Source organism: Salmo salar, chromosome ssa01 (assembly GCF_905237065.1).
Source record: "Salmo salar chromosome ssa01, Ssal_v3.1, whole genome shotgun sequence".
NCBI classification, from domain to species: Eukaryota; Metazoa; Chordata; class Actinopteri; order Salmoniformes; family Salmonidae; genus Salmo; species Salmo salar.
In genome coordinates this window covers 68,705,708-68,732,407 of record NC_059442.1, presented here as the reverse complement: position 1 = coordinate 68,732,407, position 26,700 = coordinate 68,705,708, and the positions used below count along the sequence as shown (strand labels likewise).

The window sequence follows — 26,700 nt, the reverse complement described above, 5'->3', positions numbered from 1 at the left end:
TAGGTCCAGAGTATGACTGTGGCAGTGAGTAGGTCCAGAGACATGTTGGACAAAACCCACTGAGTCGATGATGGCTCAGAAAGCCTTTTGGAGTGGGTCTGTGGACTTTCCATGTGAATATTAAAGTCACCAAAAATTAGAATAGTATCTGCTGTGACTACAATGTCCGATAGGAATTCAGGGAACTCAGTGAGGAACGCTGTATATGGCCCAGGAGGCCTGTAAACAGTAGCTATAAAAAGTGATTGAGTAGGCTGCATAGATTTCATGACTAGAAGCTCAAAAGACGAAAACGTCGTTGTTTTTTGAGGGGGAAATTGAAATTTGCTATCGTAAATGGTAGCAACACCTCCGCCTTTGCGGGATGCACGGGGGATATGGTCACTAGTGTAACCATGAGGTGAGGCCTCATTTAATAAAGTAAATGCATCAGGCTTAAGCCATGTTTCAGTCAGGCCAATCACATCAAGATTATGATCAGTGATTAGTTCATTGACTATAACTGCCTTTGAAGTGAGGGATCTAACATTAAGTAGCCCTATTTTGAGATGTGAGGTATCACGATCTCTTTCAATAATGGCAGGAATGGAGGAGGTCTTTATTCTAGTGAGGTTGCTAAAGCGAATACCGCCATGTTTAGTTTTGCCCAACCTAGGTCGAGGCACAGACACGGTCTCAATGGGGATAGCTGAGCTGACTACACTGACTGTGCTAGTGGCAGACTCCACTAAGCTGGCAGGCTGGCTAACAGCCTGCTGCCTGGCCTGCACCCTATTTCATTGTGGAGCTAGAGGAGTTAGAGCCCTGTCTATGTTTATGTGATATCGAATCTCTTATGTTTGTAAGAAATTCCAATGGGTTGTGAAATGTTTAGGCTAAGGAATAAAACAGGTTGGTAGATATATGTAATGTAATGTATGATTGAATAATTAGCCAGACAAAGAAGAGGTAGTAACAAAATAACATTTTCAAGAAATGAAATATTCCGTAAAGTGTATATCTAAGCACTTTCAATATAACATCACAGAAAGCGGCAGGTAGCCTAGTGGTTAGAGTGTTGGGCTTGTAACCGAAAGGTTGCTAGATTGAATCCCCGAGCTGACAAGGTAAAAATATGTCGTTCTGCCCCTGAACAAGGCTGTTATCCCACTGTTCCTAGGCTGTCATTGTAGTTAAGAATCTGTTCTTAACTAACTTGCCTAGTTAAAAAGTTAAAAACACATGCTTTTAGTACATTTATTATACTTTTGAATGAGTTAAATGCCGGAAAAAATATAAAAATGTAGTAGCTAAGCCAGAGATGAACACATCTTTGACATAAACGGTCATACCTTGGCAAGGTGGAGTGTGTTCTCAGTCCTACAGTCTTTTCAGATCTACAAAACCCAAGAAGCCATCAAGAAGTGTCTATAGGGACACCTGGACTGCTTCCTGATTCTCCACCTTTTTCCAGAAGTGTGCAGTTGCACATTCCCTGTCATGGATTTAAAGGAATTGGTGTAAGCATTGGCTGGAGGGAGTTTCCCCCATTGATAAATCCATGCGATCAAGTGTCGCAGTGCACACTTAGGAAGAAGGGTGGAGAATCAAGACTAGGAGTTGATTTCAAATTTGGTCAAAGACATACAGTGAGGGAAAAAAGTATTTGATCCCCTGCTGATTTTGTATGTTTTCCCACTGACAAAGAAATGATCAGTCTCTAATTTTAATGGTAGGTTTATTTAAACAGTGAGAGACAGAATAACAACAAAAAATCCAGAAAAACGCATGTCAAAAATGTTATAAATTGATTTGCATTTTCATGAGGGAAATAAATATTTGACCCCTCTGCAAAACATGACTTAGTACTTGGTGGCAAAACCCTTGTTGGCAATCACAGAGGTCAGACGTTTGTTGTAGTTGGCCACCAGGTTTGCACACATCTCAGGAGGGATTTTGTCCCACTCCTCTTTGCAGATCTTCTCCAAGTCATTAAGGTTTCTGTCTCTCACTGTTCAAATAAACCTACCATTAAAATTATAGACTGATCATTTCTTTGTCAATCGGCAAACGTACAAAATCAGAAGGGGATCAAATACCTTTTTCCCTCACTGTACAGTACCAGTCAAAGGTTGGGACACACCTACTCATTCAAGGGTTTTTCATTATTTTTTAAATATTTTCTACATTGTAGAATAATAGCGAAGACATCAAAACTATGAAATAACACATGTGAAATCATGTAGTAACCAAAAAAGTGTTAAACAAATCAAAATATATTTTAGATTCTTCAAAGTAGCCACCCTTTGCCTTGATGAAAGCTTTGCATACTCTTGGCATTCTCTCAACCACCTTCACGTGGAATCCTTTTCCAACAGTCTTGAAGGAGTTCCCACATATGCTGAGCACTTGTTGGCTGCTTATCCTTCACTCTGCGGTCCAACTCATCCCAAACCATCTTAATTGGGTTGAGGTCGGGTGATTGTGGAGGCCAGGTCATCTGATGCAGCACTCCATCACTCTCCTTGGTCAAATAGCCCTTACACAGCCTGGAAGTGTGTTTTGGGTCATTGTCCTGTTGAAAAAGAAATGATAGTCCCAATAAGCGCAAACCAGATGGGATGGCATATCGCTGCAGAATGCTGTGGTAGCCATGCTGGTTAAGTGTGCCTTGAATTCTAAATAAATCACAGACAGTGTCACCAGCAAAGCACCCCCACACCTCCTCCTCCTTGCTTCACAGTGGGAACCACACATACAGAGATCATCTGTTCAACTACTCTGCGTCTCACAAAGACATGGCAGTTGGAACCAAAAATCTTACATTTGGACTCATCAGACCAAAGGACAGATTTCCATCGGTCTAACGTCCATTGCTCATGTTTCTTGGCCCAAGCAATTTTCTTCTTCTTATTGGTGTCCTTTAATAGTGGTTTCTTTGCAGCAATTCGACCATGAAGGCCTGATTCCCACAGTCTCCTCTGAACAGTTGATGTTGAGATGTGTCTGTTACTTGAACTCTGTGACGCATTTATTTGGGCTGCAATCTAAGGTGCAGTTACCTCTAATGAACTTTTACTCTGCAGCAGAGATAACTCTGGGTCTTCCTTTCCTGTGACGGTCCTCATGAGAGCCATTTTCATCATAGCACTTGATGGTTTTTGCGACTGCACTTGAAGAAACTTTAAAAGTTCTTGAAATTTTAGCTATTGACTGACCTTCATGTCTTAAAGTAATGATGGACTGTCATTTCTCTTTGCTTATTTGAGCTGTTCTTGCCGTAATATGGACTTGGTCTTTTACCAAATAGGGCTATCTTCTGTATACCACCCCTACCTTGTCATAACACAACTGATTGGATCAAACTCATTAAGGAAATAAATTCCACAAATTAACTTTTAACAAGGCACACCTGTTAATTAAAATTAATTCCAGGTGACTACCTCATGAAGCTGGTTGAGAGAATGCCAAGAGTGTGCAAAGCTGTCATCAAGGCAAAGGGTGGCTACTTTGAAGAATCTAAAATATAAAATATATTTTGATTTGTTTAACACTTTTTTGTTTACAACATGATTCCATATGTATTATTTCATAGTTTTGATGTCTTCACTATTATTCTACAATATAGAAAAATATATATTTTTAAATACCCTTGAATGAGTAGGTGTGTCCAAACTTTTGACTGGTTCAGTACATGACTGGTAAGGAGATATAAGGGGTCATATTCAATCAAACCCACAGTGCAGAAAATTTATATTGTTCATGCACTGCAACTTTTCATTAGACTACTGTTGAATAAAGCAAAAGATGAAGAGCTTTGCTTTTGGCTTCCCTTTATTCATTTTTATTTAACTTGGCAAGTAAGTTAAGAACAAATTCTTATTTACAATGACAGCCTATCCCAGCCAAAACCTAATGACGCTGGGCCAATTGTGCGCCACCCTATGGGACTCCCAATCAAGGCCGGTTGTGATACAGCCTGGAATCGAACCAGGGACTGTAGTGACGCCTCTAGCACAGAGATGCAGTGCCTTAGACCGTTGCACCACTCAGGAGCACAAAAATTCCTCTGTAATATTGTCCACTTAATTGCAATATACTACTCTTTTACTTTCAAATCGTTATTTTCTGTTTCATATGACATCGATGAACATTGGCACAAAATAGCACACCACTTGACAGAGTTATCTCCACAGGGTGGCGCTATTTTAACACGCGTGTGGTTGAAACAGAGCAAGGTCACGTCACACCGAATTTTCATAGGCTGCTGCCGGGTTGTCACTAGAAACCACAGCCACAAAGTCAAACATGAAAACAACATCTTGCTTTTTGGTCTTCATTTGAGGTTAGGTTATGGTTTAAGGTTAGCAGTGTGGTTAGAGTTAAGTTTACGTTTAAAATACGACTTTAAGAATATACATTGTAGTAATAGGCGGGCTTTAGCCATAATGATTACTTTGTGACTGTGGCAACTAGTGAAGACCCTGCTGCTGCCCTACAAACACTGCAGCTGCAGTCTCGTCTCCTCCACGGTACTGTCTGTCGCACACATAGTCATGGCGGACAGTGCAAGCGAGAGCGACACGGACGGAGCAGGGAGTAGCTCGGCTACACCAATGTCATCATCCGCCTCAAATTTGACCAAACCGGGGGTAGTCATTTCACAGTTTCGATTAGAGGAGTTAACTAACCGATTAGCCTCACTACAACAGGAGAACAAAGTTCTTAAAATTGAGCTGGAGACGTTCAAACTCAAGTGCAAGGCACTACAGGGGGAGAATCGGGACCTGCGTAAAGCTAGCGTCACTATTGTGAGTAACTGGTGGTTTTTGTTGGTTAGCCTAGCTACCTACATACAAAAAAATCACCGAACGTTATACACGCACGTTAAACATACGAAATTGCAACCAGGTTAGCCAACTAACGTTAGCTAGCTACCTACCTAGTAGCGAAATAAAGGCAACGTAGTTACGCTTGTTAAGAGGCTAGCTAGATAACTTAGCTAGTTTAGCGAGCTAGCATAGCTAGTTGGTTAGCTAACGTTAGCTTGGTAACCCGTTTTGTTTTGCCGATAACTCTCGTAGTTTTATTAGCTTGCTAGCCAATGTCCTGTTGTTAATTTGCAAACACCAATCCATTTGACAAATGGTGACCAAGAAGTTGACGTTTGTATCTAACTAACGTTAGAATAATGTTAGCTGTGTCATCTAAACTAGCCAACTAGTCCGCTATTATGAGGCTTTGGGTTCTCATCGTTATTTATTTTTGTGCTTAACGTTACATATACCCCTTGACACAACCGTTGAATTTATAATAAATCATAACCTAGCTAGTTCAACAACACCTAGTATGCCTGTTTTAAGCATCAGTAGACTGACATGGATTTCCTTTCTGTTCGTTCCCCTATTTGTGCCTCCACCACCCCTTTTTCTGTCTCTGCTTTCCTCGCCATGACAGTTGACAGTACAAAAAAAAAATTATAGGTAGTTTCTCAACGTCAGTCACTCATTCAGTTAGTGCAATAGGCTACTTCTTGAGTCATTGATATGTGGGGGTGGACTATCTGCTTCCTCTCTAGCTGACAGACCTTTAATGCAGCAAATCTGCACAGTGCTATTCCTTGTTTTTGTTAAGATACTACTGCGCCAATTAGAAAGCCATCAGCTTTATGAATAAGAATCCCATATTTTAGCAGAGACAGCTGTGAGCTGAGCAGTGTGGTAGAAGCTGACATTCGATTGGCAAAAACAAATCACTTCATATGTTGTCATTGTTACCCAGTGCAAAAAAAATGAAGTGTCCCATAACATATTTGTGACATGTATTCCGTGAGCCATTTTGTTGTGAATGCTGCACTGATATTTTTGGTACATTTTGTCCTCTGTGACTGCAGCAAGCCAGGGCTGAGCAGGAGGAGGAGTTCATCAGCAATACCCTGTTCAAGAAGATCCAGGCCCTGCAAAAAGAGAAGGAGACCCTCGCTGTTAACTATGAGAAAGAGGAGGAATTTCTCACCAATGAACTGTCAAGAAAACTCATGCAAGTGAGTGACAGCTGGAAAATAACTGACTCTGGGGCATTTAACTTATGCCAAGTATTTGTCACAATGTCAACCTAAGGTTGTGTGTTTGAGTCAAGAACCAACAGCATTGGTTCTTGACTCAAGTTATTTGATTAACCGACCTCATCACTGCTCTAAATGACTCGACTGACTACTCCTATTCCTGGTTTAGGCTATTTGGTCTCTTTTGCAACTGACCCACATTTTGCCTCAGTTCCATTACCAATATGAGCGATTGACCTTTGCAGTACTGACAAATGGTTTGATGTACAAAGAAGAAGCATGAATCTCACTGGACCACTCGTGTGTTTTAACAAACCCAGGTTAAAGGTCAGACAGTCTAGAGGCGCTTGTTATCTGTCCTGCTTCATAACATAAAATAGGCCCACTTCTGTTCCTATACTTTAGTGTCGACGGACGCTCCTTAGCACATGTTCCCCTCACTAAGTGTCGTCATAAAACATGGACTTGTCTAACATACTTTTCCCCATGAATTTCATGTCAGTGGCCTGCACCAGGCTAGAACAACAATGCTAATGTGGATTTGAACTAGCAACCCTGTTCTCCCACACCCCAGGCTTCAACAGTAAATAGTGGTTCATAGTATTAGTATTTTCAGTGGTATAGGCTACTACTACTATGAGGACAGGGCTGCCTCTTCCAGGGGTGGGCAATCATTCTGGGAGAGGGCCACAGGGATTTTGAAATTCAATGGAGGGCCGCACAGATTTTTCTTTGACCGATTTGTTAGTCAATCTATTTGCAGGGGCCAGAGAATGGGCAGTTATTTGAAAATAGATAGGTCTGTTATAATTTCTACATACAGTACCAGTCAAAAGTTTGGACACCTACTCATTCAAGGGTTTTTCTACATTGTATAGCATAATTGGCCAGCAGCATACCACTCTGCATCCCACTGCTGGCTTGTTTCTGAAGCTAAGCAGGGTTGGTCCTGCATGGGAGATCAGATCTATGTTGTGTTGGAGGGACAGTAGGAGGCACCCTTTCCACAGGTATAAAAAAATATATATATCCCAATTCCCCAGGACAGTGATATGGGACATTGCCCTGTGTAGAGTGCCGTCTTTCGGGCGGGAAGTTAAACGGGTGTCCTGACTCTGTGTTCACTAAAGAGCTCATGGTACTTATCGTAAGAGTAGGGGTGTTAACCCTGGTGTCCTGGCAAAGATCCCAATCTGGCCCTCATACCATCATGGTCACCTAATCCTCCCAGGGTTTACAATTGGCTCATTCATCTCCCCCCCTCCCCTGTAACTATTCCCCAGGTCATTGCTGTAAATGAGAATGTGTTCTCAGTCAACTTACCGGGTTACATAAAAAAATAATAGTGCAGACATCAACTATGAAATAGCACATATGGAATCATGTAGTAACCAAAAAGTGTTAAACAATTCAAAATATCTTTTAGATTCTTCAAAGTAGCCACCCTTTGCCTTGATGACAGCTTTGCACACTCTTGGTATTCTCTCAACCAGCTTCATGAGGAATGCTTGAAGGATTTCTCACATGCTGAGCACTTGCTGGTTGCTTTTCCTTCACTCTGCGGTCCAACTCATCCCAAACCATCTCAATTGGGTTGAGGTCGGGTGATTGTGGAGGCCAAGTCATCTGATGCAGCACTCCATAACTCTCCTTGGTCAAATAGCCCTTACACAGCCTGGAGGTGTGTTGGGTCATTGTCCTGTTGAAAAACAAATGATAGTCCCACTAAGCTCAAACCAGATGGGAGTGTGTTTCGCTGCAGAGTGCTGTGGTAGCCATGCCGGTTAAGTGTGCCTTGAATTCTAAGTAAATTACAGACAATGTCACCAGCAAAGCACCCCCATACCATAACACCACCTTCTCCATGCTTCACGGTTGGAAACACATGTGCGGAGATCATCCATTCACTTACTCTGTGTCTCACAAAGACACGGCCGTTGGAACCAAAAATCTCCAATTTAGACTCATCGGACCAAAGGACAGATTTCCACCGGTCTAATGTCCATACTCGTGTTTCTTCGCCAAAGCAAGTCTCTTCTTATTGGTGTCCTTTTAGTGGTGGTTTCTTTGCAGCAATTCAACCATGAATGCCTGATTCACGCAATCTCCTCTGAACAGTTGATGTTGAGATGTGTCTGTTACTTTTTATTTGGGCAGCAATTTGAGGTGAGTTAACTAATGAACTGATCCAGAGGTAACTATGGGTCTTCCTTTCCTGTGGCGGTCCTGAGAGCCAGTTTCATCATAGCACGTGACGGTTTTAGCGACTGCACTTGAAGAAACTTTCAAAGTTCTTGAAATTTTCCGTATTGACTGACCTTCATGTCTTAAAGTAATGATGGACTGTCGTTTCTCTTTGCTTATTTGAGCTGTTCTTTTAGGGCTATCTTCTGTATACCACTCCTACCTTGTCACAACACAACTGATTGGCTCAAACACATTAAGTTAAGAAATTCCATGAATTAACTTTTAATAAAGCACACCTGTTAATTGAAATGCATTCCAGTTGACTACCTCATGAAGCTGGTTGAGAGAATGCCAATTGTGCAAAGCTGTCAAGGCAAAGGGTTGCTACTTTGAAGAATCTCAAATATAAAATGTATTTTGATGTAACACTTTTTTTGTTTACTACATGATTACATATGTGTTATTTCATAGTTTTGATGTCTTCACTATTATTCTACAATGTAGAAAATAGTAAAAATAAAGAAAAACTCTGGAATGAGTAGGTGTGTCCAAACTTTTGACTGGTACTGTACTTTGTATCTCGTTTTAGACTTTGTAACCCAGAGTGGATTTTTGAAGTCCCGTGCAGGCCACATTTAATCGGCTTGGTGGGCGGATGCAGGCCGCAGTTTGCCCACCCCCTAGCATAACCCCTACATCAGTGGTTCTCAAACCTCTCCTCTGGGACATGTTCTGTTTATTTGAACTTTTCCAGAGCTAGCACACCTGATTCAACTTGCCAACTAATTATCAAGCCCATGACTAGGTAAATCAGGTGAGCTAGTTCAGGGCTACAACAAAATTGTGAAACGTCTGGGGGTCCCCATTGAGAGGTTTGAGAGCCACTGCCCTAGAAGTCCTGTATTCACCTTCAAATACAGGCGTCTATGGCTGTGTTTAAACAGGCAGCCCAATTCTCATTTTTATTTTCACTAATTGGTCTTTTGACCAATCAGATCAGCTCTTTTGCCAGTAATTGGGCAAAAGATCAGAATTGGGCTGCCTGTGTAAATGCAGCTTATGATGCTGCCCCTTTCTAAACTGTTATGAGGCTTCATAAGTCACATTTATCTTCAAACAAACTCTTAGCTCTTGTTAGTAAGTAAGATGGTATGCATGGCATCCAGTGGGTTTTCAGGCCAATCGAAGAGAAAAGTTGTTGACATTCGATGTTGGCCGTGACGGTGTCTTAGGGGGAGTTGGGATATGCAAAAAAAACAAACATTTCCAATTCACACATGCAGATTAATACACACTTATATGTGAAATACAACCAATATAAACACCCACCAAATTATAATAAAAGTCTGTGGCTCGATGAAATAGGCCAGTCTCTGCGGGGTGTACACTGACTGACTGTTCTTCTGAAGTTAGGGTCCACTGTACTGTAGTAATAGGCTAAGGTTAGGCTGTCAAATGGCCTCTAGCACTCAACTAAAATAGCTCAACCCCCTGTTTTATTCATTTGTTTGTTTTATTTTGACCTGATGATTGGTCAGTATTCGTTAGATATTAGCAAATTGGGCCTAATAAAAAACCATCTACATAATCCATCACACAGTCGTCTTATTTTTAACAAGCCATGAGCCGCACCCTTTGGTTACTTTGGGCAATATCTAGCTGCACCGTCGCCATTTCGCGAGACGTTCTTCACCAGATCACAATCGGAGACAAGCAGTACCAACCCTTTACCATCTCTATAACACGGACCAATCAACATGTATCCACAGTGCTCTAATGCCAATCTTTTCAGTGGTTGCAATTACTTGCATTGATTTCTCCTCCCCTTTTCCTCCTACAGTTACAACATGAGAAGGCTGAGTTGGAACAGCACTTGGAGCAGGAGCAGGAGTTCCAGGTCAACAAACTGATGAAGAAGATCAAGAAAATGGAGAACGACACAATATCAAAGCAGCTCACCTTGGAGCAGGTACAGTGACATTATAATGACACCACAGGCAGCTGGTGGCACCTTAATTGGGGAGTACGTGCTCATAGTGTTGTTTGGAAAATAATGAATAGAATGGTTTTAAATGCATCAAAACACAATAGTTTCCATGGTTTTGATACCATTCCAGTCACACCATTCCAGCCATTTGTCTGAGCTGTCCTCCCCTCACCAGCCTCCAGTGAATGGTGCAATGACATCGTCTTGGTGCAGCTGAGTCTACTCTGAGGACATGAGGACAAACTTTAAACATCATGTCAGCACTGCCACTTAAGAGCAAGTGCCATTACGGTGCTGGGGATGTATATGTTTTTTGTGTGTGGGTGTGCATTTCTTTGTGCAAGATGTTCTGAAACAGAATATCTCTTTTCTGTGTTCCCTTTGTTTCCAGCTAAGGCGTGAGAAGATTGACCTCGAAAACACATTAGAGCAAGAACAAGAGGCTCTTGTCAATAGACTGTGGAAGCGCATGGACAAATTAGAGGCAGAGAAAAGGTAGGATTTTATTATGTAACCGTATATTCTTTAGGAGTAGAGTAGTATGTGCACATCCAGAGAAATCTCGGTGCTGGATTCAGTGAATGGTTGAAAGTAAACAAAATGAACCTTCATATTACTGTTGTATGCTCTTCAATGATTATCTTTATTAGGAAAGTAGTAATAATATATCGAATGGCTCTCTCCATCTTCCCTTACTGGCGGATCTGTTAACTTTGACAGAATCCTCCAGGAGAAGTTGGACCAGCCTGTGTCTGCTCCTCCCTCTCCCAGGGATGTTTCCATGGAGATCGACTCTCCGGAGAACATGATGCGGCATATCCGCTTCCTGAAGGACGAGGTGGAGAGACTGAAGAAGAGCCTCCGTACCACAGAGCTGCAGCGTGAGTGTCAAAGGCCGTTGGTCAACAGTGAACTCATCATGACGTGCCCTAGTTTCGTAGAACCCATAAAAATTCGGAAAAGCTTTGGTCCTCAAGAAGATCTACAGTCACTTATTTTCATTTTGTTCACTGATTGTTTCACATGATCTTAGAACACCAGTGGTAGTTCACCGTAGAGTACTCCTCTTTTTACAGATACATGTCTATCATGTGTTTGAAAAGTCCATACACTTTAATTTAATTCAATTTGGGAACGATTAGTTCTACTACCACTCAAACAGATGTGGACACACTAGGGCTGACCCCATTTAGTCGACTTGTCGATTGTTTGGTTGATAGGCTGTTTGTTGATCGAGATTTCTTGGGTCGAGCAGTAGCAGTAAAATAAATAATAATTGTGTTCAAGACACCTGTCTGATTTTCACGCCTGTCTGAGTGGAATGATCCATTGTGGAGGCCGTAGGGATGGCACGGTCCATCAGTCTAAGAAATGTGCTGCAGAAATTGTATGTGGTGGTTAAATTATGTAAGAACAGTGGTGCAACACAAATAAAAAATAATATTATTTTATAAAAATGCGCTTTCTCCCGCATTGGATAGTGGTCGCTGTCTGCGATTCTGAAACGCTGTTGAATTGGTGCCTTTTCCTAGACCATGTTGCTGTGTGCATAATAACAAAATTAACCAGCATATTGGTGTTGAGAACAATGCGGCAGCAGCATAGTTGGGAGACGAGAAAACAGCCCTTGCCTTGATTGTCTAAGAAAAGTGAGGAGAGACGAAACCCCAACTTAATTAGGTCTATAATCAATAGCCCAACTGTTAAATGTTACTGGCTTTATAAATCATCCATATACTGTACCAGTCAACAGTTTGGACACACCTACTCATTCAAGGGTTTTTCTTTATTTTTACTATTTTCCACATTGTAGAATAATAGTGAAGACATTAAAACTATGAAATAACATATGGAATCATGTAGTAACCAAAATAGTGTTAAACAAATCAAAATATATTTTAGATTCTTCAAAGTAGCCACCCGTTGCCTTGATGACATTTTTACACACTCTCACAAAAACACGGCGGTTGGAACCAAAAATCTAAAATTTGGACTCATCAGACCAAAGGACAGATTAATGCCATTGCTCATGTTTCTTGGCCCAAGCAAGTCTCTTCTTCTTATCGATGTCCTTTAGTAGTGGTTTCTTTGCCTTGAAAGCCTGATTCATGCAGTCTCTTTTCTGAACAGTTGATGTTGAGATGTGTCTGTTACTTGAACTCTGAAGCATTTATTTGGCCTGCTTCTGAGGTGCAGTTAACTTTAATCAACTTATCCTCTGCAGCAGAGGTAACTCTGGGTCTTACTTTCCTGTGGCGGTCCTCAAGAGAGCCAGTTTCATCATGGTGATTGATGGTTTTTGCGACTGCACTTGAGGAAACGTTCAAAGGTCTTGACATTTTCCCTATTGACTGACCTTCATGTATTAAAGTCTTTTCTCTTTGCTTATTTGAACTGTTTTTGCCATAATATGGACTTGGTCTTTTACCAAATAGGGCTATCTTCTGTATACCACCCCAACCTAGTCACAACACAACTGATTGGCTCAAACGTGTTAAGAAGGAAAGAAATTCCACAAATTAACTTTTAACAAGGCACACCTGTTAATTGAAATGCATTCCAGGTGACTACCTCATGAAGCTTGTTGACTGAATGCCAAGAGTGTGCAAAGCTGTCATCAAGGCAAAGGGTGGCTACTTTGAAGAATCTCAAATCTCAAATTATATTTTGATTTGTTTAACACTTTTTTTGGTTCCCACATGATTTCAGAGTTTGTCTTCACTATTATTCTATAGTGTAGAAAATAGCAAAAAAATTAAGAAAAACCCTGGAATGAGTAGGTGTCCAAACTTAACTGGTACTGTGTATCTACAGAAATCAGAGGGATCCTGCTTCTGTTGCCTGATTAAACACTCAATAGCCTGATTCCGTGAGCACCAAGCCTAACGCAACAATTTCACAAATTCAGCTGTTTTTGATCTTTGCTATGCTGTAATAAAGGCTTTGCACTTATTTTTTAGACCATGGTATTATTTATAATTTATTTAGTGTTTACGGTTTTCCAAATTGTCAAATTATATTTATAATAATAATAATAACCATCTTTCTGTCATCTCCTTGTTATTGTCATTATTGTCATCATAATAAAAAGTAATGTCATTATCATTAGTAGGTTTAGTATAGCAGCCTTGTATAACCACCATTGAGCTGTAGGCCTAAGAGGGCATCCTGTTTAGTCTTAATACCGTAACTTACTTCGGCCTATATTTCAATACTTATATAGGCTAGTGTATCAATCAATCATTAATTTGTTCATGTCATCACACAGAATACGAGTCATTCATGATGTAAAATGCAATCAAGCATTTTAGTTTTAAAATAACAAAGCGACCATTGAATAATTAGCGTTAACAATAAATAGGCCTAAACTGTTTCATTTCGAAAATTGCATTCATGAATGAATGTGACAGTTTTTAGTCTTTACTTTAATAAAGGCTTTACAAAAAAACGAAACAAATGTTACAACAGACTCTCTGGTACGCTTATGTGTTGTTTATGTTGTTCCAAACAGTCAGATTTTTTTTTTGTAATCTAAAAGCACCTATTTGGCACACATAATATGCACGCAAAGCTTGCGCCATACCTTATTTTTCTTGATCTCCTGTATTTTCCACAACTAGTCAAATTTACTCCACACATAAGACTTCCCCTGTACCTCCTGCGCAACCAGTAAACATTCCCCTGTTTCAAGTTTATTTTTCATGTCCTCTGCATCCATTTTGTTGTCACGTGTTCAGAGTTCGCTATAACCAATTTATTTGTGATAATGATATGCTATAGGTCAGGCCGTATTGGTCACGTGCATGCGATGCATACATGTGTCACGTAAAGAGAGCAAGAGTTGAGGGAATAGGGAATGTTTTTCCTAAACAAATTATGTAATTCTTTAACATAACTATTCAGTCAGAAATGGCTGTAATTATGTTGCAGCTTCAGTAACGCGGACAGCGCTATACACACAGTTGATGTTCTGTGGTGGTTGCTGCAGCCACTAGAGGGAGCCGTCAGACCAATCTTTTGTTCGGTCTAAAGCCTTCTTGGACCAGGGCTGTGGCTAAAATAATACTAAGAAGCTGATGAAATCATGGGCTTTGTTACCTCATAATCCTTTTTGTCATTAGAGACCATACGTGACCTATTTCACCTATTACTTTGAAACATGACGAACACAGTGTATTTAGGTGCAATAGCTGCTGTAATATAGCAATAAAAAGCACATTAAAAAAACACCAATGAAAGGCTAAGGAAAACAACTGTTGAAGTGGTGCGTTATAGAAAAGTACTTTTGGTAAGCACATTAATTATACTATTGTCTCAAAACTGTTGCGTCTTTGCTCTCTCAGAACAATACATTGTTGTGAAATGACTCATTTCTGTGTTATGATGATGCATTTAGTTTTTAATGAAACTTGATTTGTCCGTCCCCTCCCAGACACAGAGAAGCGGGCCCAGTACATTGAGGAGGAGCGACACATGCGTGAGGAGAACATCCGTCTGCAGAGGAAGCTGCAGAGAGAGATGGAGCGCCGCGAGGCCCTGTGTAGACAGCTATCTGAGAGCGAGTCCAGTCTGGAGATGGATGACGAGAGGTAGACATGAAACAGCAACTCATTAAACACTCTGTTCCAACTTCACCATCTCCAACCTATGTTTAAGTTCTATTCTACGGTCAGCCATGCATAGCCAAAAGTCAAATAAGCAACCCCACACTCTCACTTCCTCAATGTCACACTTGATACTCCAATGCTAGTACTTTCTGTTTCAGACAGCAAATCATTGCTCATGGGATTGGGAGTGATATTTGGAGACATAAAATGATTATCTAAACTGGTCTTTTCCTCCCTCAGGTACTTCAATGAGATGTCAGCTCAAGGCTTGCGAGCACGGACGGTATCCAGTCCCATCCCATACACTCCTTCCCCCAGCTCCAGCCGACCCATATCACCTGGTACGTACAGTACAGGAATACCGTGGCCCAAGTCCAAACACCTCATAATTACACCCTATTTTATGAATATCTATTATGTCACTGGTTGAAGGAAGAGAAAGAACCACGTCCATAAAGAGCACCATTGACTCTGACAGAGTTGTTGTATAATATAGTGTGATATGAATAGGTGTATTATTTTATATTTAGTTACTCATTAAGTCATATTTTGTCTATCGGTGTATCAGGAACTCTCTGTTCCAGTTTGATATATCCTTACTGATAATTGGCTGAATTTAAGGTCACCTTGGTACAAGTCCTGTCTCGGTTGCTACTTGTTTTGAACATTGGGTTAACAGGTATATCAAAACAATAACTCTATTCTTAAATGAGTTCAATTCAATCCTATTTATATCCCTATCCCCAATCCCTAACCACATTTTTCCTTCTGAAAATGTCAGACATCTTGTAAAGTTTAACAGCTTCTAAAGATAATACCAATTGAGGGAGAAATGAGTTTGTTTGGGTGACGTCCTTTGCCTGCAGCAAGTTACTTTTGAGTTTTCTGATTAGCACATCCTGTTATGCAGAAAGAGAGCTCCTGCAACACCCAGACTCAGTATACAAGGCACCTCCTAAAAACCATGGTTCATGTTAACAGATCAGATGGTGTTTTTTTTTTTTTTTCCAGGAAATGTTTTCAGGGGCATAATTAAAGGTCTAATGCAGCCATTTTTATGTCAGTATCAAATAATTTCTGGGTAACAATTAAGTAGCTTATTGTGTTCAATTAAAATGGTCAAAAAGATACAAAAAATAGTTTCTTAGCAGAGGGCTATTTCTCAAACAAGAATTTTGCTAGCACTGTCTAGGAGTGTGGAGGGGAAAACTGAAAATTAGCTGTTATTGGCAGAGGTTTGGAACTCTTATTGTTCTAACTAATTTACCACCTGGTGGCGTCACCATGGAAAGCCATAACGCCACCCCACCAAAACAAGCTGATTTCAGATGGTGTTTTCATACTTAAACTAGAAAGGCATTATCAATTTCACACTATTATTCCAACCTCATAGTGTGGAACTATATGTAAAACACAGGAAATCAAGTATTTGACTGCACTGGGCCTTTAAGACCATGGAGCTCAAGTTCCAGTGGGCTGCAAGGACTGTCAGTCTTCAAAACATCTTATTAGAGAATTTTTTTTTTCTTCAGTAATGACATTGTGGTACTTCATGATATTAACTGACTGAAAGGTTACATTGATCACAAGCAATAACTGCAGCCGCCCCTGAGGATTAGTCTCTCACCTTGTATCACCCAATTAGGCCTACGTTACAACACTCTGAGACAAACCACTGCCAATATCCAGTTGTGTATCTCCCATTCTCCAAAGAGCAACATTTTACATTAAAGCTGCTCCAGAGAAGTAAGCGTAAGGATGCTCCCTGGAATGACCAAAAATAGGGTAATAGGGTTTGATAAGACTCCATCATGGTAATTTGTCTGTTTATCTCTGACAGTCTGCAGTGTCAGACAGATGGAGACATAATGAGAGAGTGTTAACTTGGGCTGATAGCTATGCTAGACATGGCCCTAGAAACGCTAAGCAAGCCAGGTTACCAAGCTACACTGTGTTAGGCTTCTGACGCTAATGACCCAAAGTAGCTGGCTGGATGATCGCTGTGGCGTGCACCCAATTAGGAGTGTAAGTATAATGCCAGTTGTGGAAACCTAGTGAGTGCAGCAGCCCCAAATGCCTGTGTAATGTATTGATTGAAATGACCATGCTGTAACATGGTCAGCATGTTTCAACCAGCCTTTATGGTGTTTCCCAGTCACGTAGAGATCCTTAAACTTACTTTACTCACATTCATACCAAGTACATGCCACAGAAATACAGTTGCAGGCAAATATATTGGCACCCTTGTTTCCCAGTCATCTCTACGTGACTGGGAAACATCATAAAGGCTGGTTGAAACATGCTGACCATGTTACAGCATGGTCATTTCAATCAATACATTTCAATCAACACTCCAGAACAGTCCAGTGTTTCATCTTGAACCATTCCAGGGTGCTTTTGATGTGTGCTTGGGGTTGTTGTCCTGTTGGAAGACCCACAACCTTCAACAGACAGTTTTCTGACACTGGGTTGAACATTGCACTCCAAAACACCTTGATAATCTTCTGATTTCATGATGTATTGCACACGTTCAAGAGGCAGCAAATCAACCCAAGAGCATTATCTAACCTACATGCTTGATTGTAGGGAGGGTCTTCTTTTCTTTGAATGCTTCATTTGGTCATTGGTAAACCTGTATTTATTTAATTTTTTTACCCCTTTTTCTCCCCAATTTCATGGTATCCAATTGGTAGGGCTGGGCGATATGGCCAAAATAAACTCAGCAAAAAAAGAAACGTCCTCTCACTGTGAACTGCGTTCATTTTCAGCAACCTTAACCTTAACATGTGTAAATATTTGTATGAACATAAGATTCAACAACTGAGACATAAACTGAACAAGTTCGACAGACTAACAGAAATTGATTGTGTCCCTGAACAAAGGGGGGGGTCAAAATCAAAAGTAAGTCAGTATCTGGTGTGGCCACCAGCTGCATTAAGTACTGCAGTGCATCTACTCCTCGTGGACTGCACTAGATCTGTCAGTTCTTGCTGTGAGATGTTACCCCACTCTTCCACCAAGGCACCTGCAAGTTCCTCACCTTCCGATCCAACAGGCCCCAGACGTGCTCAATGGGATTGAGATCCGGGCTCTTTGCTGGCCATGGCAGAACACTGACATTCCTGTCTTGCAGGAAATCACCCACAGAACAAGCATTATGGCTGGTGGCATTGTCATGCTGGAGGGTCATGTCAGGATGAGCCTGCAGGAAGGGTACCACATGAGGGAGGATGTCTTCCCTGTAACGCACAGCGTTGCGATTGCCTGCAATGACAACAAGCTCAGTCCGATGATGCTGTGACACACCGCCCCAGACCGTGATGGACCCTCCACCTCCAAATCGATCTCGCCCCAGAGTACAGGCCTCGGTGTAACGCTCATTCCTTTGACGATTAAACGCGAATCCGACCATCACCCCTGGTGAGACAAAACCGCAACTCGTCAGTGAAGAGCACTTTTTGCCAGTCCTGTCTGGTCAAGCGCCAGTGGGTTTGTTCCCATAGGCGACGTTGTTGCCGGTGATGTCTGGTGAGGACCTGCCTTACAACAGGCCTGCAAGCCCTCAGTCCAGCCTCTCTCAGCCTGTCTGAGCACTGATGGAGGGATTGTGCGTTCCTGGTGTTACTCGGGCAGTTGTTGCCATCCTGTACCTGTCCCGCAGGTGTGATGTTCGGAAGTACCGATCCTGTGCAGGTGTTGTTACACGTGGTCTGCCACTGCCAGGACAATCAGCTGTCTGTCCTGTCTCCCTGTAGCGCTGTCTTCGGCGTCTCACAGTACAGACATTGCAATTTATTTCCCTTGCCACATCTGCAGTCCTCATGCCTCCTTGCAGCATGCCTAAGGCACGTTCACGCAGATGAGCAGGGACCCTGGGCATCTTTCTTTTGGTGTTTTTCAGAGTCAGTAGCCTCTTTAGTGTCCTAAGTTTTCATAGCTGTGACCTTAATTGCCAACCGTCTGTAAGCTGTTAGTGTCTTAACGACAGTTACACAGGTGCATACTCATTAATTGTTTATGGTTCATTGAACAAGCATGGGAAACAGTGTTTAAACCCTTTACAATGAAGATCTGTGAAGTTATTTGGATTTATTCTTGAAAGACAGGGTCCTGAAAAAGGATGCTTATTTTTTTGCTGAGTTTATTATATCACAGTATTTTTATTGTTTTTACAAATTGGACGGTATGACTGTATTTGACGGTATTTTTAGTTTTTGAATAATAAAAGTTCTACATTTGTTTTATGAGTAGTGAGTGATCCTTGGGTGGCAACACATACATTCTAAGTGATTTCAATGAGTCTTTCTCCATTCTGATTGTTTTATACTGTTCATTTCAACTTCAACCAAAACAAATTTCAGCACTTTTTAATAATTTCTGCATTTCCTGCACTCAATTGCAGTGGTGGAAATAGTACCCAATTGTCATACTTCAGTAAAAAATAAAGATACGTTAATAGAAAATTACTCAAGTGAAAGTCACCCAGTAAAATACTACTTGAGTAAAAGTCAAAGTATTTGGTTTTAAATATACTTTAGTGTCAAAAGTAAATGTAATTGATAAAATGTTCTTAAGGATCAAAAGTAAAAATTATATAAATAATTTCAAATTCCTTATATTAAGCAAACTAGATGGCACCATTTTCTTGTTTTTATTTATTTACGGAAAGCCAGGGGCACACTCCAACACTCAGACATAATTTACAAACAAAGCATTTTTGTTTAGTGAGTCCTCTAGATCAGAGGCAGTAGATGACCAGGGATTTTCTCTTGACAAGTGTGTGAATTGGACCATTTTCCTGTCCTGCTAAGCATTAAAAATGTAACGAGTACTTTTAGGTGTCAGGGAATATGAATGGAGTAAAAACTACAGTATTTTATTTAGGAATCTAGTGAAGTAAAAGTTGTGAAAAATAAAATAGTAAAGTACAGATACCCCAAAAAAATACTTTAAAAAATACTTTCAAGTACTACTTAAGTACTTTACACCACCGCTCAATTGAGGTAATTTCCCCACTGCCACGTAGGGCTGCACGATATGGGCAAATGATCTAGGACTTATTTTTAACCAAATGTTGCAATTGCAATTTGACTTGCGATTTTGAGCAAACTGTTGGAATCATGGAAATAGAATGACTATTCTAATTCTATAGTTAGAATATAATAGGGGGCACTTTAAATACAGTGTTTGAGATGACAATGAATTAAAATGCCAGGGAGGCGTTATTGTGACGGGTAGAAACTAAAGTGTTGATACGTGTTTCCTAGGGGACCCTATAAACGTTGGCTACATTGCATGTTTTCTCTTAGCTACTTCATGTAGCTAACATATTCTTGCTTTGCATATTGCTCTTTGATTTCGAATATACTGTTGCACAAACGAAATGCTGATTTAGGTCTACACCATCACTGGCATTATCAGGCTGTATTAGCTAGCTACGTTTGCACTTAGTACATTTATTAGCTAGTTAACTAGCTATTAGCATTAGCGGCTAACAATTAGCATCTCACGAGATTTAGGGCAACTTGCTAAGAAAAGACAAACTAGCTGTTTGCTGATGTAAGAAACACAAACTAATAGTGTCATTATAGAACACTAGTGGATTTATATTAAGAAGCAAAGTGAAAACAGTATTGTTGTCAACAACATTGTTGCATCTGCTGCATTGACCATGCAGACTGAACGCAACGTCTTATGGTTGAACATCAAATGCGCTCCTTGAGTGACAGGGGGTGTGACTAGGTCTGTGTGGAAAGTGGCATGGAGAGAGATGACTCAAGTAACGTTAGCGAAGTAAACTATAAAAATTGACATTACACATTGCGTATCACATTCAATAAACCAAACATTCAAATACCGGTATAGAAGGTAAAGTAAAAACCCAAACCGGTCCCTGCATCAATACCGGTATATCATAAAATACGGTATACCGCCCAGCCCTACCAATTGGTAGTTAGTCTTGTCTCATCGCTGCAACTCCGTATGGACTCGGAAGAGGCGAAGGTTTACAGCCGTGTGTCCTCCGAAACCCAACCAAGCCGCACTGCTTCTAACCAGGCCGGTCATTGGTAAACCTAAGAAGACCCCACTGCTGAAGGAGACACAAGAAAGCCTGATTTGAACTTTTCAAAAACCCACCTTAACAAGCCTAAATCCTGGGGGAAATGTTCTGTGGACTAATGAAACAAAATTAGAGCTCTTTGGCAATACAGATCAGCGCTGTGTTTACTGATGACCAAATTAAGTGTTCAATGAAAAGAACACTCCCTACAATCAAACATGGGGGAGGTTCGATATTGGTGTGGCCTTGATTTGCTGCCTCTGGTACTGGGAGCCTTGAACCTGTGGAAGACATCCATTAAATCAGCAGATTAGCAAGCTGTTTTGGAGTGCAATGTTGAGTCTGATGTTTAACCTAGTGTCCAAAAACGGAGTCTCCATTGAAGGTTGTCTGTCTTAGAACAAGACAACCCAAACACACATCAAAAAGGAATGTTTCAATAAGAGGTTTTGGAGTGGCCAGCGAAGAGTCCAGATCTGAATCACATCCATAACCTATGGCAATAGCTGAAAACAGAAGTTGGAGTCATCCTTTAATAATTGAAGAATTAGAGCAGTTTGCTGTGGGCAAAATTGCCAGTTAAAAGGTGCAACAAGCTCATTGAGTGTCTGCAGTTATCTTGGCCAAAGGCTGTTCAACCAAGTACAAGCTCCGGGGTGCCAATAAGTTTGTCCATGCGATTTGTCTAAATAAAAAATGTAAACTTAGGTTTACAAAAATACAATTGGTTCTGCAATGTTGAAAATCCAATATCAAGGTGAGGGGACCAAACTTTCTTTTATTTTTTATTTTTTCAATTTGAACTTATTTTTTAAGAAATAGGGAATTGTTCAACAGAAGTGCAAGGGTGCCAATATATTTTGCTACAACTGTACATGGAATTCAGAGACATAAAATACATTACAAACTAAATGGTTTTGTCTTCTTCCAGGTCTGTCATACGGTAGTCACACAGTTGGGTTCACTCCCCCGGCCACTCTGTCCAGAGCCGCCATCTCCCACTTCAACGCCCCAGCCCTGCACATCCACGGAGGATCCTCCCACGGCGTAGCAGTGAGTCTGCTTCACTCCTATCAGACCACCAGTGGGCATCTGAACTAGCAAAACTAAGCTATATAATCTGCACCAGGAAAAATAATGGGGATGATTTGTAGATGGATGAATGCCAGTTATTCTCTAAAATGGCGCAGACAGCATTATCAGATGGTACTAACACAAAAAGTCCCGGATCTAGATATCATGGGAGTGTGGTCGTGTACATTGATCCTTGCTGAGATGTAGCAATAGTGAAGAATGGATCTCCTACCAATACCATGGAGAAGGGCTGGTGTAAGTGGGCCATTCATTATTATGGTGGGCCATTCATCTTCATGACTATCTTATCTGGGTCACATCTTAATTTGTTTGGTACAGTATAAAGCTCCTGTGTCTGTCATCTTACATGACTAGCCTTGATGGTATTCCACGTATGCTAGTTTTATTTGTCTCCCCCCCCCAAGTATTCTGAGAAATAAATTGTTGTTGAACATAAGACTGTAAAAACACTGGGAAATCAGCTCCAAGTTATCTTCCCACACATAATAGAGAGTCGCGTGATCATATAGCAAGGTTTGAAATAATTGTTTTAGTCAAATATTATATCTGTTTGGGATTCTTGCAATCTACAAATTATTTGTAATTATGTTCTGGACCCCCTCTGATCATGCGCTCAAGAAAAAATTGTCCCGCTGCTGAATGTAGTTGATGATCCCCGGACTATATGAATGTTCTATCAAATGAGGTCTTTTCAATAAACGTGCCAGGAGTCAGTCTGAGCCAGCAGATTTGTATGGTGTACAGGGTTTTTTTCTGTATCAAAAAGGGGCATAGGTGGTGGGCGTGGTAATGGGTGAGGTCTGCGCAGCTGAATTTCTCGATGGCGGAGTAGAGAATTGTTCGCATTTTAAAGTTAATTTAATGCAATTCTACATATTCTGCCATGAGCTAAGAGAATGTTGCCCTTTTTAAAGCTAATTTCCTGCAATTCTATGCATTTTAACATTGGCTAATGCTGTGTTCTTATGCTCAAACATAATAACAATCAATACTGCTAAATTCATTGCTTGTGGAATTGAAGAATGCTCTTAATTTAAAACTTGTATTTCAGTTCTCACATCGTTTGGCACCTCCCTGCCTGTGTTTAATTGTCCTCCCAGTGCCTGTTATCAACTCAGGAGGTCCTCTCCCAGTGCCAGCAGGGTGGTAATGACTGTGGTGGCGGCAGGGATCAGCCCAATCTGACACAGCTCCCTGTGACCTGTGTCTCCCGTTCAACCACTCATTACCACAGGCTTTAGGAAATTCCATTCCCTCTCACTTTCCTGTTACCGCTGTTCGGGTCACTCTGTCCCATCATTCATTCCATTGCTGCGCAAAATGACCTGGGAGCAGCCTAAGGCAATATGGATTAGCCTATTAATTGCAAATTGGCACTGAAATATACCCAAGCTCTGAGTACTGAGTAGAACATTTTGTAATTACATCAGTGACTGTCTTCTGCAGAAGCCTCCGGCTCCATGTCAACATCCATCCAATTGGCGACCAGATTTTCATGCAAATATTGAAGAATCTGCATTAACAAAATATGCACATTTTCCCACCAGTGGTGTTTCCATTAAATGGATTTGTTGCGGATAATAATCAGTGCGTGATGCTGTAGTGCACACACAATTTACTTTTTCGCTTATGCTTTCATGTACAGAATAAAAATCTTAAGTTCAATATGTTTCCATCGCATTTTCAACTCTACCAATAGTTTTGTCCAAAAACTGGTCCCGTGTGGCTCAGTTGGTAGAGCATGGTGTTTGCAATGCCAGGGTTGTGGGTTCGATTCCCACGGGGGACCAGTACGGGGAAAAAATGTATGAAATGTATGCATTCACTACTGTAAGTCGCTCTGGATAAGAGCGTCTGCTAAATGACTAAAATGTAACTGTTGCGTTAAATATCAAATGTGCTCCCTCTGGTTTTAGCAGGTGCGCTCTAGCCAACAGCTCGCATATACAGTGGGGGAAGGCTAGTCTACATGATGAGATTATTATGGATAACAGCGAGAAAATTTATATTTGTCAAACAACAGTGAATGATCGATCATCATGTCACCAGAATACGACCCTCAATATTTATTGGAAAGGAGCATCAAGATCACTGTGCACTTTCACCGCCCTGTGAAGTTAATTTATTTCATCTGTAGCCTAATAAACTGCATGGTTTTCCGAGTTGTAGTGGGAGGACCACACAACATATCATCGCGTGACTCCAAGTTTACTTTGATATGATGTTTGTTCTATCAATATTTGCGCGTAAAGGCATTTCTCGCATAATTCATTTTACAATCACAAAAAGATCCCACCATGTCGAACGAACAAATTCTGTCGGCATTTATAAAATTGTACCGAAATTCCTGTTTCTATCACAGCTGCCGTGATTTTTTACATTTTTATATACGGTAGGACTTTACTTGCATAAACTGTGGATGGAAATGTGGGAGCCTAGTGTCTCTGTAAAGTGAAGCCATTCCCTGTGGTTATGGAGACCAGTTAAGTAACACTGATTTCCTGTGTCTGACTGGCTGCTGGGAGAAGTCACAGGAGTTCACCCTCCTTTCATCAGGTACCAACCAGGTCCACACTCAGGGTTGAAACAGTTTTCAGCTCAGAGATGACTTTGTGAGCTGAACACTCTGCTTCTTTTCAGTGACTTGCGATTGCCCTTTGAAAAAGTGACACAAGCACTCTTTTTTTTGTGTGTTTCCATGGTAACATTGAGTGCTCCAGAGATGAGCATTACTTTTTTTGTCAGCATGTGCCTCTGTGTGCCTCTGAAGTGTGTTGGTTTCTGGGTAGCAGCCGTCATTAGAGATCCTAGAGCTCATCAGTAGTAAGTGGTGGTGACAAGGTGCATCAGGCCAGCCACCCAGACACTCATCAAAGCCAGGGTGTATTCGCCAGCGCTTTGTCACCAGCAGTATTTGTTTCTAACTCGCCAATGCTCACGCAAGAAGGGGAACTGTTTACGGAAAGGTAATTGAAGGTGTTCGATTTAAAATAGAAACTTTTTGAGAAGGGGTGTTTTTTTTTATGAGAATTGACGTGACTGAGTGTTTCTTATCGCCCTCTGTCTTCCCTCTTTTCTTCGAAACAGAGGCCCTCCCCGAGAAGAAGCACCAGCCCAGACAAATTCAAACGTCCGACACCGCCGCCCTCCCCCAACACGCAGCCAGGGGCGCAGCCTCTGCACCCGCTCCCCCCGCCAGCCCAGCCGATGGTCCAGTCCATGTCCTCTCCTGCAGCTATGTCGCAGCATGCAGCGCATCCCCCCTCCCAGCCTTAACATGTGCTATGCCATGCTACACTACTTCGACAACCAGGGAGTTGAAACCCCACAGAGCAAGTTTCTATGAGCCGGCAGAAGACCTGAAGCAACATGGGGCGTTCTAAGGAATTTACTGACTTTAACTGCGCTTCTGGGATTTGTAGGCTGATATCTGTTCACCTTGTCTTGTACATGTTTGTTTTTTGCTTGGAACTGTTGACGATTGGAATTATTGTGGCGCTAACAACCAACACGTATGGTAACAAAGTCTTGTAGTGGTGTTTGTCGGCTGGATGTGTTGGATCCCTTCCATGTCTGCAATACCACATTCCAACTGCAGTAATGTGCACACCCCACCCTCTTGTTCAAAAGCAACTTAAGCAATTGCATCCCAGTAAGAATCGCTTAAGTAGGTAAGATGTATTGAAAAAGAAAGCTCAGCTTTAGGAGTAACCCAGATATAGGGCATTGATGATGGGAGGGAGCTAGCGCAAAGATATGTTGACTTTTTGATTCTGAAAGACACTGCTTGCCACACTGCTCGTTTAAAAAGGAAAAAAAAAAGAAAAAAGATGGACACTGGTACATAAACCACAGATAAATGTTGGCTTTTGAGGTATTCAAATGTAGTCTGAGGTGTTCCAATATATGTAGTCATGTACTCTTGCGTCTCTTTCTCTCTCTTCCACAGCTCTATCTCTGGTGTGGTTATAAAAGATTTTGTCATCCCTATGGAAATTCCTCATCAGACAAAAACGTAATGCTCTTTACACTAAATATACTGATAACATTCAAAATGAATGGTACTGTTGAATGACATTTCTATGTATGATTAAAAGCTCTTGAGAAGATGATTCTAATTTTAGTGTGTTGTACTTTGTTTTTACAATATGTGGCAACTGACTGTTGGTAATGTTTTCAGTTCTACTGGAGGTTGTCATGTGTGAACCAGTGAAAGACTGACAGTGTTTATCCTTCATTCTGCTTTATTTTTTATTTGAATACCAGCATTGAATACACACATAACCGTGGCTTATCTGAAGCATGCACTGTTCTGTAAAATCATGTGTTCCAGTCACACTTGTTTTTGGCATAAGCCTGAGCTGAACTTCACACAAGTTACGCAAGATGAACTTTTGACACTAATAAAGTAATTGACTGGAAATTATATGTTCAAAGGTGTGAATGTGTTATTGTGTCTGTGTAATGTCCTTAATGTCTTGCCCTTTGATTTCCATGATGGTTTCCAGATCAAAGTCCTAAAAACACACCCTCACTTCCAACATTCCAGTGTTTTCTTGGTGGCAGAGAACCTAGGCAATTAAATCTTACTCTGGCTTCAGCCAAATGCTATCCTACTCTGGCGAGGAACTATGTTATTCCCAATATCAGAACCACTTCAGACTGTTCAGTAATCCCCTTTCCTCTTTTAGCCGCTGTGCGTGTGATACTAGCTACATAA

The 26,700-nt window shown here is 41.1% G+C and overlaps 1 protein-coding gene across 1 annotated transcript; it reads left to right on the top strand.

Annotated features, from left to right (window-relative positions):
• The first annotated feature begins 4,281 nt into the window (after positions 1–4,281).
• Positions 4,282–26,406, top strand: LOC100380754 (coiled-coil domain-containing protein 6). Its single transcript, XM_014205023.2, has 9 exons — positions 4,282–4,790; positions 5,873–6,022; positions 10,071–10,199; positions 10,609–10,712; positions 10,938–11,098; positions 14,650–14,806; positions 15,065–15,165; positions 21,817–21,938; positions 25,068–26,406. The coding sequence occupies exons 1-9, from the start codon at positions 4,536–4,538 to the stop codon at positions 25,254–25,256; spliced, it is 1,368 nt and encodes a 455-aa protein (XP_014060498.1). The 5' UTR covers positions 4,282–4,535; the 3' UTR covers positions 25,257–26,406.
• Positions 26,407–26,700: the final 294 nt, after the last annotated feature.

Coding starts and splice junctions, on each gene's coding strand:
- LOC100380754 (XM_014205023.2), top strand. CDS start 4,536: ATGGCGGACAGTGCAAGCGAGAGCGACACGGACGGAGCAGGGAGTAGC. Junction 6,023..10,070: donor TGTCAAGAAAACTCATGCAA/GTGAGTGACAGC, acceptor TTCCTCCTACAG/TTACAACATGAGAAGGCTGA. Junction 10,713..10,937: donor AAATTAGAGGCAGAGAAAAG/GTAGGATTTTAT, acceptor TAACTTTGACAG/AATCCTCCAGGAGAAGTTGG.